Here is an 18149-nt window from a genome sequence, read left to right on the forward strand (position 1 = left end):
TTCAATAGCCATTCTTCCCTAAAGAGCCCCCTTTGCTGCCCTTCACACTTCTTGTGATTTGTATTCTAAGTAGCTCAAAAATCTTTTGTATTCCAGGCTAATAGCACTCAAACATGACAGTGGGAGCTGCAGATTTCCTGCCAAAGACAAAGACCACTTATTTTTTATGAGGAGCAGGACTCAAGTTAAAAACCAACAAAACTCTTGGCTACTTGCAAACAGAGATTGCATAGTTGATGAAAACAATAAGCATATGCAGAGCATAACCTACAAAAAAGTCATGTTGCACCAAATCTGGTTGAAGGGAAATTCTGTTATTTGCAACACTTGTTTGCTACAGTATGAAGTTAAGATTCCTAAACCCCAATCACCAAATACAATGCCTGAATTGTTTTGTGTTATCTTCAGTATATACTTGAACCAAAGTGACAACATTATGATAAATCTATAGGCTTTTTGTTGAATTTCCACCTACATACACTGTTGATATCACTTCAGCATTTGTAAACCCTTAAAACACCCAGTTTCCATTTACACATTCTCAGGAATTCATCTTTATTTATCAATATCAAAAACACTGATTTCTATAATTTCTTATATAAGCAAAACATGTTCACTCCATTATTGATTATGCATCATGTAGCCCGATCATATCAAAACGACTCTTATTTAAAAAATAAAAAATAAATAAAAATAATCTACTACCTTGGGAAAAATGGTAAGCTGCAAACCAAAAGACTGGAAAAAAACACGAGTCAGTGAAACTTGCATCTGTAGAGGGGTAAATTATTGGTTATTTAAAAAATTCTGTAGAATCAAAGAATAGATCCTGGATATGCTTGCAATAAGGAGAAGGAGCAGCCATCTGTGTATTTTGTTGATAATAGCATCATATAAATACAGTGGCCTTTCTGTTAGCTGCAGATTCCACTGTTCTGCTCCCCCGAGGTCTAACAGATTTTCAGAATGGCAAAGAGCCAGGATCAATCATCAGCATCCATATTTAATTTTGCTTAAATTTAAATCTGCTGACATATTATTCATGTGAATTCTGACTTATTGTTTATTGAATTTGTAATCCATGTTGTGTTAAAATATCAAAATAATATTGAATTATGGAGAAAATGTAGGCCAATTGTTTTACTTCCCTGTCACCAATTTGGAGATGTCCTGATGCAATGTTTTCTTTTTTATCCATAAAAAAAAAAATGACTGACTAACATGACTGCAACATTAAAATGTGTTTATTTTAAAATCTGCTGGGTGTAATTTGTTGATGTTCAGTATATCATAGTACGTGCAATGTGATATATATATATATATATATATATATATATATATATATATATATATATATATATATATATATATTAATCGTAAAGATTCACATGAAGCTGTAAAAAAACGGTGAATTACCAACAAACCAACGAAAGGTAAATAAAAAATTAGAGGCTACATAGCTGATACATCCGAAAATAATGTATAATTCAGTTTACAGTTTTTTAAAACTTTACAGGATTTACATCCTATGGGACGCTATTGCCTATAGGCCTATGTAGTAGCATTTAGTGCGATAATACGTGTCCTCGACTTTATTTCCAAGGCATGTGTTTGAATTTTTCAAGAACATTGGAGATATATTCGGTTAGGGGGCAGACGTTTAACTGCCTTCCGCAATACGGCCTGAGTTGTCTTTGCAGGTTTCCTATTTTACACGTTTTTGAGAGTGCATCCTGCGGCTCCTGCTCCGCCTACGTTGGGGAGGGGAGGGGGAGGATTCAGTATTTAGAGAGATTTTTGCTGAGAGACACGTTAATGATCATCCTGCTTTACATGTTACACGATCATCGCGTGAAAATCATGGAGGTGAGTTTTTTTTCTGTATTCACTTGAGCAACAGTTAGATCCGTTTTTGTTGGACATTACTTATTCATTTAATTAAATGCGATTAGCGTTTATAACTTCCATCTAGGTCTACAATGGTGTTATTCACCACAAAGAGTTGTCTCATTTCAAATAAATTCAGCTTACAATAGAACAAGAACATTTATTTATTAAAGAAAAAAAGAATGAAGAAGCAAAAAATACAGTTTGGAAACAAAGAATGTTGTCATTTCATTCCTTAGAATCTGTTTTGAAGTTACCAATATAATTGTAACACTTTCGATCTCTCTTTCTTTCAGTTTATTTCCTTTGATATGTTTGACAACATTACTGACAATACCTCAGAGGAGTCTGGAGACTTTGACTTGGACTTCCAGGAGCCATGCGGCAGTGCACTCAGCAACAACTTTAACAAGATCTTCCTACCTACAGTTTACGGAATTATATTTATTCTGGGTATCATTGGAAATGGATTAGTCGTTGTTGTTATTGGCTTCCAGAAAAGGGTTAAAACAATGACAGACAAGTACCGGCTTCATCTCTCTGTCGCTGACCTAATGTTTGTCCTCACGTTGCCTTTTTGGGCTGTGGATGCAGCTAGCACCTGGTACTTCAGAGGTTTTCTCTGTGTGTTTGTGCACTCGATCTACACAGTCAACCTGTACAGCAGTGTGTTAATTCTGGCCTTCATCAGTCTAGACAGATACTTGGCAGTTGTTAGGGCCACAAACAGCCAAACCACAAGAAAGCTGCTTGCAAGCAGAGTGATCTATGTGGGTGTTTGGCTGCCTGCAGCTGTGTTGACTGTACCTGACCTGGTGTTCGCAAGGGTGCGAAACACAGGGTCTTCAAACTTCCTCTTTACAGCCCAAAGCATGGAGACTGCAGACTCCAGGATAATATGCCAGCGCATTTACCCGCAGGAAACCAGTCTCATATGGACTGTTGTTTTCCGCTTCCAACATATTTTGGTGGGCTTCATTCTTCCTGGCCTTGTCATACTAATCTGTTACTGTATCATCATCGCCAAGCTGTCGGAAGGCACCAAAGGACAGGCCCTGAAGAAGAAAGCATTAAAGACCACAGTCATTCTCATCCTGTGTTTCTTCTCCTGCTGGCTGCCCTACTGTGTTGGCATTTTTTTGGACACCCTCATGATGCTAAACATTGTCTCAACCTCCTGTGAACTGCAACAAGGTGTGGAGAAGTGGATATCCATCACTGAGGCACTGGCCTATTTTCATTGCTGCCTAAACCCGATCCTCTATGCTTTCTTGGGAGTAAAGTTCAAGAAATCGGCAAGGAGTGCACTAACAGCTAACAGCAGATCAAGTCAGAAAGTGATTCTCATGACAAAAAAAAGAGGGCCAATTTCATCTGTGTCAACTGAGTCTGAATCCTCAAGTGTTTTTTCAAGTTAACAGTTAAATTCAGACCTTGTGACTTTCTCCTTGGAAAAAAATCAATGTTAAATAACTTCAGACATTTTTTAATGTATAAAAGGAGTTGTTGTCCATTAAAGACTTTTGACTCATTAACTGCAATTCTGATGTTTGTGAAGGGTTCTATTGATATCAAGAGACATTTCCCTCATCTGTGTTGCTTTCCTTTCTGTGTCAGGGATGATAGCTACTTGTATAACTGTATATAGTTTTAATTTGTATGTTTGCACTTAAGTTGTGTAATTACCTGAAAGCAATTATTTATTTCCCTTCATTCACACTGGACAATTTGTAAAAGAAATAGGTTGCATGCTGCTTTTTTTTTTTTTACCATTTTTTTTAATGTACAAATAAAATTTCTGTTTCTCATAATGACTGTTGTGTGTAATTTGTATTTCCAGCCCTTCCTTCCCTCAGGGTGTGCCTTTAAGAGAGTGTAGGGGGTTGTTTCTTAACAGATGTCTCCACCTAATCTAACTAAATAGCAGAAGGAGCACTTAACAGCCAGTCACTGCCATTGCAAGAACATCTGTTCACTTTTACATCTTGAGTTGCACAACAAAGATTCTCTTTAACAATAAGACTCCATATGCTCCCTTGAGAGAGAAAATTAGCATGTTCTCTGACTTCACTTTCTCTGAGTCTGTGAAACAGTAGCCTACAATTAATCATACTGTAAATTTGATTGGAGATAAGTAGATTTTTGTTTTAAATTAACAGCATTGTTGTATTAAGTGTGTTGGAATTATTAAGTTGCGAGATGAGACAGACAGGAAAAGTTTCAAATACACGCAATCCCACTGGTCTTTTGATGGACCCAAGACACCATAGAGATTATAACTAGCTGAAATGGGAGTAATGTTCAAGTTAGAGACCAAAGGAAGTACACAACAATAGAAGGCCTGGAGAAATAAATCATCATATGCAATGCAAGGCAACCATCCATTCACTCCAGTCTCACTCATTCGAGACTGCAGTTAAAAGCATTTCCATAGCTTTACATGTAAAACAAAGGTGTGAATGGCCCCCTGTTAAGCCATGGGGGTGATGTACATTTTGGGGTGCAAGTCTCTTACAGTGAAACAGAATACAACAAAAAGTGCCTTTTCAATTTAATATGTTCCAACATTTTCCTGAATTTGCATAAAAAACAATGTTGCCTTAATGTTGCCAGAGACAGATCTGTGATTGGTTTTATTTGTCTAGATGAATCTCTTGCAACTGTTTTTACTGTGAAAAGTTAAAGTTGCTTGCTGGAATCAATCATTATAACGATTTTACCATGGAGCATATACGTTAAAACAAAGCATTTAAGTGTCTAGATAGGCACTGTTTTTTGCTATTTCAACTCAAGCTTTAGTTAGAGCTCAACATATTACACTGATTGGGCAGTCACCTACATCACTAATGATTTCATTGTTTTGGTTATAAAGGCAAACAGCTGAAATGCTTTTCCTGTTTCGAGAGCTCTTCTGGCCCTAAGCCTGGAAAAAGCCTAACCCCCAACTGTATTCAAACCAAATCACTCTCAGTTGAACATGACCATTGATGTAAAGGTTGCTGGATACTTGAAATTACACAGTGCTCAAGTCTGTAACCTGGCAAAATAATTGAATCTATTGAGCCCCACTCATGCTATGGATGTGTTAGAATTTAGTATAGGTATAGGCCTACTTCAGGTAATGTTGTTGTTTTTTTGCCATTTAAAACACTTTTTAAAATCTTCATTGAAGACATATCATAGACATACAAGAACAATATACAAATAGTAACATAGCGCAGAACAGCCAGGTGTATAAACGTTAAATCAAACAAAAATACACATTACACAAAAATGTGTTACGTTATCAGACTGATCAGTTTTATATATTGATTAACATCTTAAAGAAGCAAATACAGTATTCCAGTTTATATTTTTTTACAATGATTTAACAATGACAATATGACATTACATTGACTGGAGCCAATGCCTTTCCGAAACAGAGAATATATATTAATATTATTATTATTATTATGATGGGGAGGTAGTGAGAAACACATGCAGGTGAATCAATCGGGTTAGGCAGAGAGACAGAAATTCAATATTTAGTGTATGAAGGATATGCGTTTTTAAGAAGGCCAATAGTTGTATCAGACTTCCAAAGGCTTAAAGCCTGTCTCAGCTCCAGCTTTTAGCCTTTCATTAAGTTGACTTAAAGTTGAAAAGTATGGGATTCCAAAGCCCCCCTGCAGTAACAGATGGGAGACATCACTGTAGTTTCATCCATTTAAATTTAACAGTCCATGCATTCAACACGTTTTTACAAGAAGAGAAAATACGGTTATTTTAATGCAAAAATACAAATGTTATATTATATACATTTGGCAGATACATTTAACACAGGGACACTGGATTAAAAACAATTCAAGGAGATTAATCCATTGTCATACTCTCCATTTAACTCCATAACGCAAACCTACATAGGTTTCACCCAAAAACATTACCAGCTTTTGTTTGTGACATCCCTTTAAAGGTGATATATGTTGGGAATGGGATCATGTTATGCTCAGTAGCAGACATCCCTTTAAAGGTGATATAGCCTATTGAATACGTATTCTTACTCTTAAGGCATATGCAGTTTAAAGATACTGCTACTGAGCATAACATGATCCCATTCCCAACATATAGCATTATGTATATAGCATGCAGACTACATAAAATTTACCCCGGAGCAAAGCTTTTTCTCCTTCTTTATATATTTATTTCGAGCCCGTGCGCAATAAATGAGTCGGATCTACACTTTTGCACTACGTTTCTGGACGGACAGAAAGCATCCGGTGTTGTGCTTCGTCCAAATAGGTTATTTCCTGCGCCTGTGCATGCTGTGAACAGCTGATGTGGTGCCTCACTGTCAGAGTGCGGTGAAACTTTCTCTCCTTTTTAGCCAAGGAACTAAATCGACATGACTAAAGAGACAGTAAAGGGGTATGTTGAAATGTTTGAAAGTCATGCATGTCATAGCTCAAATATAAACCCATCACATGTGTACCTTTTTAACACGCTGCAAACATATTGTGGTGATTCGGCCAATTGCTACAAGCTAGCGTTACGTCGACACGCAGCAGATTGCATCATCTAACCGTTTCACGAACCTGTCGTATAGAGTGCTTCTTGTTTTAGCGTTGATTGATTGTCCACTACGTAAAGTCTTATATTGCTCGAAATCTGAGCTGGTCTACTGGCTAATTAACTGCACTCGCAAAACGCGATTGAGAATACCAACGTTTGTAATTATTGACCCGGACTGATGGCTTCTGTCTTCATATGCGATTGGCAAAGCTACGAACTACATGTGAGATGCTTTTAAGGTGTCCTATGAGTTAAACATGTAGAACTGTTATACTATTAATACATATTGTTTTAGAACACAAATAAAAATCCCATAGCTTTCAAGTGATATTAAATTATGATGCAGAAAAAAGTTATACGGACTGATACCCCATAAAGTATACCAGCTTCTTAAAAAAACATATTACTGTACAAGTTCAGATATGGTAAGCGTCCTTTACTTTCGTACTACAAATAATTGCCTGAAAAGACCATTTTCCCTGTCAAGAAGTTCTTTGGATAGCTGTGTCTCATGAAAAAAAGGCTAATTTGTGTGATGTTTTTCTGTGTGTAACTGTTCTTTTTCTTGCATTGTTTTTTTTTTAATCCATTGTTGGATATGTGTTGTCATATCACTTTATTTAGTTGGCCCGAAAAGGTGGAGCTAAACACTGCAGTCCGCTGATTGGTTTAAAGAATTGTCACTTCCCGTGCGTCAACAGTAAACAAAACCCCGACGTGTTTAAATCATACACAGCCGATTATTTACGTTTGTATTTCTCCTCACCACACTCAAACTTCTCTGAAACAAAGCTTGATTGAGTTTTGTAACAAAGATCCACATGCCAATTACAAAGTGGATAAACTGCTTGATGTTTTCAATTGTAGGTTTTGTCTGTTCTGTTTTTCTCCTTTGTTGAATTTATTAGTTATCTGTTAGCGGTTAGCAGTTATCAAATGAAGCTTTTTACGTAATGGCTATCGTCATCCGGCTTACACGCCGCCCACCAAATAGGGCATGGGTGGCTGTGGAAAAGCCAATGGGATCAGGCTTAATCGAACCAAACTGTACCAAACTGTACTGTTGCGAAACGGCGCTTTACTTTGTCTGTCCCTCCAGGACTTTGCGGACTTCTGGGGAGATTGTTGCGGCCTTAAATGCCTGATTTCACGGCAGCTTTAACCTGAGCAGAGCGATTTACTTTTTGAAACATATCTGCCTAACTCATTAACTTCACATTCATGCACACACACACACAAATAACACACACACACAGTCATTTTTGTGTGGCCGCGCCGAGCTCTTTACTCTTTTCCGAAAGGCGCTGTTGACTTCATGTTTGCTCTTTTCAAAATGTATGATATTCCTTGTATTTTAAATCTTTCTACAGATTGTATCTTGTACCCAGATCGTCTATGCTCCGTGTCTGCTGGGTTTATGATCTCAAATGTTAAACATGCAGTAAAAAGTAATGGAGCAGTGTCAGCACTTTGTTAACAAACTGTTATCATGGGGAAAACTATTTTGATTGTTCAAATTTGCAGTGATTGGACAAAATTGCAAGGTCACCCAGAAATCGCGGCGATTGGTTGAAATTGCGACTTCCTGGAGGGACTGCTTTGTGGCTTATTTTGAGTCGCTTAATCAGCTACATCCGTAAAATAATAAAATAAAACATTTGTGTCCGCACATTGGAGAATCACATGGAGAATATGACAGCTAATTTGTGGCTTTTTTTTGAGACATGTTAGTCAGATACAGCCATAAAACTCAGCATTTCTCTATAATGAAGGCTGTCAGCGTTGTGTACCCGCATGCTTGTGCATGAAGTGTACTGTGCCAAAGCCAAGGAAGTGTACCTTGCCCAAGCACTGTACAGAGCACTCACACTGGCCAAGCAAACTGGACTTCATAGAATAGAATAAATCTTTATTGCCCAACAGAGGTGGACATTTGCCTTGCAGCGTGCTTTGGCACGGTATGGATTGCCAGTATGACTGTGCCCTAAATCTGATACCACCTTTTATTCCAGCTTTATCTTTTAGAGCCTTTTAGTCTTTGACCTCATATAATGGCGTATCATGTTTTCAGTTTGGAGGGAGGGGGTGGTAGTGCTTATGACATCCAAGATATTACTTTATTCTTTTTTTTTTTTTTTTTTTTTTTTTTAAGTTTTGTTTTCGGCCTTTTTGCCTTTATTGTAGAGGGAGGACAGTGGATAGAGTCAGAAAGGGGGAGAGAGAGTGGGGAGAGACATGCGGGAAATGGGCCACAGGCCGGACGCGAACCCGGGCCGCCCGCGCGCGAGGACTGAGCCTCAATACGTGGGGTCGCGCGCACTGCCGCTGCGCCACCGGCGACCCCGATATTACTTTATTCTTAACAAATATTTCAATGGATGAGAACCAGGGGCTGACACTACTGCATTTTTTTTTTTAAAGAAGCCATACTGCTAATCTTAATTCCTGATTATCTTGTTTTCTGCCATCCTAATGAACAACACTCCATTTACAGAGGCCACAACATCTTTTAAAGTAACAATAGGATAAAGGTATCACTTAATTAAAAGCTGAAGGTGGTAATAGTTAATATTCCCAGGCATTTAAAAACAAACTCATGGGAAGCACTAGAGGCTGGAAGTGGAGCTAAATGTTTGTTTTTTTTGTTTCTCTTCCTGTTTCAGAGCGATGGAGGAGGAGCAGCAAGCTCAGTCAAAGAAAGGCCTGAAGAAACAGCAAAAGGAAGTGGAAAAAGCTGCAAAGAAGGCTGAGAAACAGGCCAAGCTTGTCAGTGTTTATTCTCTCCTTTGTTGTTTCATATCCGTAGCCTCCTCTTACAGCTGGTAAAGCTTTGATAGGTGGTTCTGGTGGGCAGTGTGGGTACAACAGGGTCTCTTAGCTACAGGGAAGGCAAATGTATTAAAGTATTCTAACCTGTTAATTTATCTTGACGTCAAACCTACAAAAGTATGGATATTAGTAGTGTCTCACATAGGATTATTATACTGTCCCCTTCATCTTTCTAAAGCTAGTGTTAATAATTAGCTTCAACATGCTGACATATACTATAGAAAAATATGATAATTACAAATAAAAGACACTTTTTAAGTATAACCTTTTTTGCTATAAGTCAATGAGACAGAGAGAGAGACAGGTACATTTGAATTAGATAGATAGATAGATACTTTATTGATCCCGAGGGAAATTCAAGTCTTTTTTTATTTATTTATTATTAGATTAGATTTTTTAGATTATTATACACTTACTTGGTTTGATCAGCAAGTCATGTTAAGGGCTTGACATTTTTGTCTTACCAAGCCTTAGGATGGTGTTGAAAAGTGAATGTTCATTTTGGACCGACTCAAAAAAAAAAAAAAAAAAAAAAGTCTGACGACAATTAACCTTGTTTTGTTAAAATATAATGAACTATTCATCTGTAAACTTATAGTACAACTTAGGCAAAGAAGTTAACTTCTCTCTGCTGGCTAGTAAGCCACAGGATAGCTCTTCAAAACTGTGCAAAACACATGATCTAACTTTACTCACTTCACAAAGAACCTAAACTAAACAGGAAGCCCAGAAGTCTGACTTTCACGATGGTGAAGTAAAATTACAAAAAAATACTGGCAAGTTATGTACTGAAAAAATATTTTTTTACTGAAGTGAGCAAAGGGATAAACGGAAACATCTTAGGAAAGATTCCTAACACTGGTGCTAGATGACAAGCTAAAGGCTGTTTCACACGGCAGGAATTGAAAATTGTCGGTCGATTTCCCAAACCTTAGAGACCACACGCATGGCAATAAATAGTCAGAGGTTTTACAGTTTTGGTCGTACAGTGTGTGGTGCCACACGGCAAAATCAAGACACCACACACCGATTTTGACTCGCGAACGTCCCCCGATCAGACAGGGAACCTCGCAAACCTCTTGAGATCAAACAGGATTCCAGAGTCAACAAACGGAATAAGAGGATGCAATAGGGATCGTTTTGTGCTGTGTTTTTATCTGAAAAAAAAAAACGCGTTTTAAAAAGTGGTGTTGGTTAGATGTGTGGAGACTACAGGGCATGAACTGTACTTGCTACATGATGATATGGAGGTGAGTTGTTGTTGTTTTGCTCCCGGTGTTTCCTCGCCACTACGTTTGTTTGGGCAGGCCATCCTCACCAACAGTCCCAAGGAACCTAAGAGAGCTCAGGAGCTCCCAGAAAAAGGAGAGGTTAGAATATAAAGATAGTGACAAGCAGTAATAAGATTTGAAAGCTGCGAGAGAAAGAGGGAAAGAGAGATAAGAGATCCTGGTGCCAGTTCCCCCAGTAGTCTAGGCCTATAGCAGCATAACTATGAGCTGGTCCTAAGCCAGCCCTAACTATAAGATTTATCAAAAAGAAAAGTTTTAAGTCTATTCTTAAAAGTGTGTCTGCCTCCCGGACCCCAACTTGTAGACTATTCCAAAGGAGCGGTGCCTGATAACTAAAGGCTCTACCTCCCATAGTACTTTTAGAGACCATAGGCGCCACGAGCAGGCCTGCATTCTGGGAACGTAATGTTCTTGTCGGATAGTATGGTACAATTAACTCTTTAAGATAGGATGGTGCCTGACCGTTTAGAGCTTTGTAAGTGAGAAGAAGGATTTTAAATTCTATTCTAGATTTTATAGGGAGCCAATGGAGAGAAGCCAATACAGGAGTAATGTGGTCCCTTTTCCTAGTTCTAGAGTAAGAACACGAGCTGCAGCATTTTGGACGAGTTGAAGGGTCTTTAGAGATTTACCATAGCACCCTGCTAAAATAGAATTACAGTAATCCAACCTGGAGGTAACAAATGCATGAACTAATTTTTCAGCATCATTTTGGGACAGGATCTGTCTGATCTTAGAGATATTACGAAGGTGAAAATAAGTTGTCCTTGAAATTTGTTTAATGTATGAATCAAAGGACATATCCTGATCAAATAGAACTCCTAGGTTCCTAACAGTGGTACTACAGGCTACGCTAATACTACTGGGCCGTCATATCGGCAGAGAAAGTCTCTCTAAGGTTCTTAGGTCCAATCACTATAACTTCAGTCTTGTCTGAGTTGAGCAGTAAGAAGTTTCTGGTTGTTTAACTGAGTGAACTCAGTTTAACGACTTTCAGTATGAGCGTGGCAGTCTGTTCTTCTACGTGTCCTTATTATCAGGATCTAACTCTGTCACTGACTTTTATATGGATCATGGATCTGTGCTTTCTCTGCTGAGTAATTCGAGGACGCATTTAGCGCTGCTCTGCAGGTAAACCAGCTAACTGTACGCCTGTGCAGGACATTGTTTTCGGAAAAGACGGAACTGTTCAATAATGACATGTTTGGCTACAGTCTGAGGAACGCTGGTGATAGAGCGCATAAGCATGACAGGCTATTGTGTTTAGAAGTGACGTCGCGCTGAAACTGTTTGTGAATGAGGTGATAGATGGACCGGTAACTGCGGAGGGAATATTTTAGAATGTTCACGTTTATTAGGTCTCGCGCACAGTAACTAAAATAGATGCATATTATATAGCAGATAGAGGAGATGTGCTGAGTTGTAGTCAGCTGGCGGTTTGGTATCTCATTTACTTAGTTACAGTAGTTAAAGGAACAACAAATGCCCTTCATCCCGGGGGGGTCCCGGGGGAAATTTCAGTTCGTCCCAAACAATTTTTTTATCGGGCCAAAACAATCCAACATGATGAATATCTCTGATTTGAGATCGGAGCGGTCCCAACGTCCTTCCAATCAGACAAGAGCAGTCCTAACACACCACACACGACAGGATTATTTTATACGATTATTTTATGATAACATTTGATGATCGGGGCGTCTTTAAGATTATCGGAAGGGGAGAATCGGTGCCTAATTATCCTGCCGTGTGAACCAGCCTTAATGCCATTAAGGACAGCTATATCATTAGATAAAGTCTCTCTGAGGTGTTTAGGGCCAAGTACCCTAACTTCAGTCTTGTCTGAGTTCAGTATCAAACCATTTCTGGTCATTAGAACATGAGCCACTTGAAAGAGTCTTTATTTTGCAACTTTTTTGTACATCAATACTCTGTAATTAGACAGGAAAAAAAGGAGAGGTCTAAATCTAGCCATGTGGAATATTCGTGGTTTGAATAATCGGATAAAAAGAAGGAAAATCTTTACCAATCTCTATTATTTATCTCCACATTTAAAAATAAAATAAAGTGTTAAAAGAAAGTTGTCGGGGTGCTGGTGGTGCAGCGGCAGTGCGCGCGTCCCCATGTATTGAGGCTGCCGTCCTCACACGGGCGGCCCGGGTTTGCGTCCGGCCTGTGTCTCCTTTCCCGCATGTCTCTCTCCCTGATTTCCACCTCTGATTTATTAATTTATTTAATACCCATTAAGCACAAGATGAAAACAGTGAACATAGCTGTTGTAGACAATACTTTTAACCTGTTCTCTTTTATTAGAAAGGTTTTAGAACTTTTAATGTTTAAATTCAATTGAGAACGTTCCTTATTGTCATTTCCTGGCTGTTTCAATAACATTTAAATACTAATCACCTCTTTGTTTTCGTTAGGCTGCTGAACAACAAAGCACGGAGGAAGATGTAAGTGGTTCCATACACTCACAGTGCTTGTCCACTTGTGTTTTTGTATGTTTTTAGCCTCTTTCATAGATGCATTCCTAAAAATTTCCATTAGACATTATTAAAATTAACTTACTTGCGTTTGAGAACAATAGAAATATTATATTAATGCATCAAAGTCAGTGTAATGTTTTATGAAGCAAGTGAAAACAACTTATCTGAACTGATTGAATTTGGTACTTGTTATTTTTCAGGACTTTGCTAAGGACCGGTATGGAGTATCAGATATGGTTCAGTCCCAACAAAAACTGGGTTAGTATTTGAACTACTTTTGTAACTCATTAGAAAAACAAATAGCCAGTAATCTACCATTTTCATTGCTTAGAAAAATGTACATTTTTTAACCTGACCCTATCCAAAGTCATCACATTAGGCATTTTTAAATGCGTCTGTGGGTCATCCTGCTCAGTATTTTAAATATGCTTTCAAACAAGATACCCATAGTATCTAGTACTAGCCTCGTTTGTATCTATCTATCCATCTATCCATCCATCCTTCCATCCATCCATCCATCCATCCATCTATCTATGTATCATGTTTCTGTATTTGTTTTTTGTGTGTATTTGTTTCTATATTGTTTTTTCTTAAGTTGTAGTGAACTGAAACATTTTTATTTGGTGAAGGTTTCCAAATAGAAACAGAAGTGACTGCAAACGTGGTGAGTGTAGCAAGGGTTGGTTCAAAATCTGAGATAATTTTGCTGATCTGTACTCCCTCTATCACCTTTTGTTAATTGCACTTCAAGTCATTACTCAAGTATGTAATTACCTCTCAGACTATCAAAAGATAATGTATATTACTGATAAATATCATACAAATTGTCTTTGATTAACTTTAGACAATAGCAGCAGTGATCACTGCAGTAACAAATACCATGCTATAGCTCCCAAACATCAAGACAGCAGTCAAACATATTTATGAGCCAGGTCTCTCTTTTTAGTTTTTTTCCTGTGAGCTCAAATGGCAGAAAACAAAGGGTGATTCATTACCTGCATGCTAAGCCCAGCCATTATGACTTTGGGGGTGGGTGCCTGATGGTTTGAGAACTTTCATGTGGGTTGATTTAGAGTTCTCAGCCAAAGGGCGGCTCTGTTTTGTAATGTGTAGCCTTAGTGTCTGCTTTTTCTGCTGGCTGATAATAAGTGAGTGACACAGGTGAAACTAGAGTCAATTAGTCATATAGCCCAGAGAGGGAAGGGGTGAGTTAAGACGGCTTTTCAGCAGGCCTCTTATTGTGTCTTATTTGTTAGGAATATCTGTAATTTGAGCATTATTATTATGTGTCCTCACACGCAAAACCATGCTTACTCACATTTCTTTCTACCTTTGAGAGATTACAGGGATAGCAGAAGGGGAGTGAGATGTTTGCCCTGAGGCTGGAAAAAAATTGCATTATGGTGCTTTGAAGTAATACATGTGTTTTTGTGGGTGCGTTTGTGTTAATGTGAGCAAGAAAGGACATTGGTGCGTGTGAAAGACCTTACCCCTGAAAAGGTAGACCAACTAATTTGGTTGCGAGCCAGAGTCCATACCAGCAGAGCAAAAGGTGAGAACACCCTTCTTTGTTCACTCTTTCTGCAACTTTCTTATTTAATATTGTTTTATTTTTATTTTTATCACTACTGAACTAAATCCCTGTCCAGACTGCCAATATAAAGATATGCAGCCAATAAAAATTTCTTTAGGTGAAATGACAGTGGAACTCTATTGCGACCATGTTGCAGAGTTTCATTTAGAAAAGGGTTTAAGACAGAGAATATTGTGTAACTATAAAACTGTAACTTAACCCTAAATAGAGATCTGTCTTCTAAATGTTTAAACACTAAACTGTTAGTCAAATAACCAACAATTTAAACATTAGTTAATTTTTAGTTTTGTTATATATGCATTTACTGTTGTTCAGACATTGTCAGCAAAGCATCCATCACGAACTCCACAGTGCACAGGTAGTGACACCCGGGCTAGTCTTTTAATGCTTGAAAAGAGCGAAAAAAGAAAAACGCAGTGGTCTCACTGTGATTTGTCCAACAGCACTGAAACAATGATGAACCATTCAAAATTTAAACAACTGACAGTGATGTCGAGTGACGCGAGCATCGATGTCCCTCTGTTTACTTGTTGAAGTAAAGGCTTTTACTCGAATGTTTATTTCAGTGTCATTGTGTTTATTTTGTTTTGTCTAAAAAAAAAATGTGTGTGTGATATATATATATATATATATATATATATATATATATATATATATTTATTTATTTATTCAAAAGTTTTGTAACCCACCAGGCTCACCCAAGAGCAGCGATAGCTGCAACTCCAAGATCACACGGGAATAAAGAGAAAAACATTTAAACGACATGTTGCTTTATCTTTCTGAAGATGATTTGTTGTTTGTTCGCTGCCTGTTTTGACGTTAAGTTGATAAATTGATTCAGAAAATATGATCGCAATTCGCAAGTCTGTATGTGCTTAAATTGGCCGGATGCTCTGTGCATTTACTTATCTGACTTCCTGTCCGGGTTGTGGTATGCTGTCTAGCTTGACAAATCTGCAGTGTGCTCTGTTGAAAAATATACTTTCAGCATATTTGAAACACAGCAGAGCCTAGTGGCGCTGGTGGCAGGCTCTGGAGAAAGACCAATTGACTACAGCGGGAGCGAACTATAGCACAGTGCACTGGCAGACTGCACTGCTCGCACAATGTGTGAATTGGGGGTAAAAGTGGCGTATGAGAAACACAGGTAGACGGCTGACAGTATAATACAAGGTTAGGTGTTTGATCCCCATCTCCTGCAGCAAAATGTCTGTTGTGTCCTTGGGCAAGATATTTGACCCCGAGTTGGGGGGGGGGGGGTTGGGTGGGTGTGTGTGTGTGTGTGTCTTTAAAAAAAAAGAGAAAAAATTAACATTACCTGTACATGTATCAAATTAAGTCATGCACACATATACTCATGTACTTTTTTCTTTAAATGACATTTCAAAGTCTCACACTATGTTTTTTTTTTCTTTTTAGGGAAACAATGCTTCCTGGTCCTGCGTCAACAGCAGTTTAATGTGCAGGCACTTGTCGCAGTGGGAGATCGTGCCAGCAAGCAGATGGTCAAGTTTGCAGCAAAGTGAGTTTCAATAATGCTCTTCCTGTCGGAGAGGGCACAACAATGGTGGGAAAATCCTTGGCCCCTTATCTTCTGCAGATCCATTTTCACACATGCTGACTGGGGTGGGAGCTTGGGGAATCAATCATTTTTTTTCTTAACAACTATTAAAGGGGTGGATACAGAAGTGTTATACCGTCCAGTTCCTGTTGTGATGGCGGATGCAGAAGCTTGCAACAGGAAAATGTAATGAGTCAGATTAGCAGCCAAATTGTCCAGTTCTTTTGGTCGTCTATGAATGAACACAATTATCAGTCTTTTTTTCTTTACTGGAGTTAAATTTTAGTCTTCGTAAAAATGCTACTTAGTGATATAACTTTTAAACATTGGTTTTACAGTTTTACAATGGATCTCAATTATTGTGTTACTATAATAGATCCTCCTTAGCCATTGATGTATAAGGAAAAAACAACACCCATATGAAGTGAAATGAGCAAAACCAGTCAGTTGCAATGGTGAATGTAAGGAACTTATGCAATGAGGAGATTGCCACAGTAATTAAATAAAGACTCATCTTTTGTAAGAGTTGTTGTACTCCTGACCCTTACAAATAACTAAATTACAACTGAAAAAGGACATTTTTTATGTTAATTATGCTGTGTCGTATTCCCAGGAGATTTTACAGTGTTGAATGATTTGACTGATTAAAACACAACATCTTTGGGGCGCTGGTGGCGCAGTGGCGGCGCGCACGTCCCATGTGGCAAGGCTATGGTCGTCGTGCGTGCGGCCTGGGTTCGCATCCGGCCTGTGGCTCCTTTCCCGCATGTCTCTCCCTGATTTCTGCCTCTGTACACTTTTCTCTCTATAATAAAGGCAAAAAGGCCAAAAATAAATCTTAAAAAATAAAAAAAAAAACCCACAACATCTTTATAATTAACTATTCAAACCCAACATCTTTTTAATGAACTATTCTTCTAAGTCATTCATGTACTTTTGGTGCCAGCTGCTATTGTTATTCACATTACTTGTGAATATATATTGCTGCAAGATATTGTGTCAAAGAAAATACCTACTATTGAATTAACAGAGTTTTTAGTTGTTATATGCTGCAGTTTCCCCATCATGTTTTGCAATGTTGTGGTTTGGCAGTTTTTGCAATGTAATGCTTATAGTGCAGCAATTAAAGGTTTTGACAGTGTTTGTAACATGGTCTTACTACACCAAAGTCAAGCTGCAGCATTAATAATTCAACAAAGGGGTTGGGCATTGTTGTTAGGATAAAATAGTATGTGCTTTCATGCTAAAGCTTGATATGTTGGCACTGTCTGGCCCACATGTAGTTTCTCATACTGTCGTTTGATATTGACCCACTTAGTGAGACCTTAGACTAAAAGTAAATCCTCTCATATAATGATGATGAGGGATTTTTGACAGTTGTCTCAGCTCACATATTGTATGTATTTCATAAAATCTAAAAGGACAATGTAATTAAAAATACAACAACATGATCTGCTATTTGACCCCAAAATGGATGAATTTGTTTTGTAAGTAGATGTACATTTTTGTTTTACAATCCACCCTGCTTATTGTCTCCACCAGCATCACAAAGGAGAGCATCGTAGATGTGGAGGCAGCAGTGAGGAAAGTGGAGCAGAAGATTGAGAGCTGTTCCCAGCAGGATGTGGAGCTCCACATTGAGAGGGTGGGCAAACTTTTAACTTTTGTGTAGGGTTGTTGTGATTGTCAATATTCACAAAAAAAACACAGGTAGGACAGTTGATAGAGTCAAAAACCAGAGAGAAAGAGATAGGGAATTGACATGTGGGGAAGAAGCCACAAGTAAGATTTTAACCTTTTCTGAGTGACTTCAGTCTCTGTTGAAGGGGCACGCACACCAACTGCTAGGCTACGGGCACCTCTTGGCTGGTAAATCGTTAAACTCTAGCCGTTGGTTACACTGGAATTGCTGGGAAGTAAACAGACCTTTCAGCTTGTGTGTCATCAGAGGAGAC

At 38.3% G+C, this 18149-nt stretch overlaps 2 protein-coding genes across 2 annotated transcripts in view; both read left to right on the plus strand.

Moving 5' to 3' along the window:
* The first annotated feature begins 1647 nt into the window (after positions 1-1647).
* LOC306833213 (C-X-C chemokine receptor type 4-like) lies at positions 1648-3698 on the plus strand. The gene is made up of 2 exons (XM_079358326.1): positions 1648-1866; positions 2184-3698. The coding sequence occupies exons 1-2, from the start codon at positions 1816-1818 to the stop codon at positions 3303-3305; spliced, it is 1173 nt and encodes a 390-aa protein (XP_079214452.1). The 5' UTR covers positions 1648-1815; the 3' UTR covers positions 3306-3698.
* Positions 3699-6115: 2417 nt separating this feature from the next.
* Positions 6116-18149, plus strand: part of dars1 (aspartyl-tRNA synthetase 1) — a 28543-nt gene continuing 16509 nt past the window's right edge. Inside the window, exons 1-7 of the mRNA XM_079358457.1 lie at positions 6116-6291; positions 9099-9201; positions 12977-13006; positions 13240-13297; positions 14499-14591; positions 16053-16155; positions 17737-17839. Coding sequence (XP_079214583.1) covers positions 6269-6291; positions 9099-9201; positions 12977-13006; positions 13240-13297; positions 14499-14591; positions 16053-16155; positions 17737-17839 — 513 coding nt within the window. The 5' untranslated portion in view covers positions 6116-6268. The remainder of the gene's footprint in view (positions 6292-9098; positions 9202-12976; positions 13007-13239; positions 13298-14498; positions 14592-16052; positions 16156-17736; positions 17840-18149) is intronic.

This window comes from Symphodus melops (genome assembly GCF_947650265.1).
Source record: "Symphodus melops genome assembly, chromosome: 12".
Classification (NCBI taxonomy): Eukaryota; Metazoa; Chordata; class Actinopteri; order Labriformes; family Labridae; genus Symphodus; species Symphodus melops.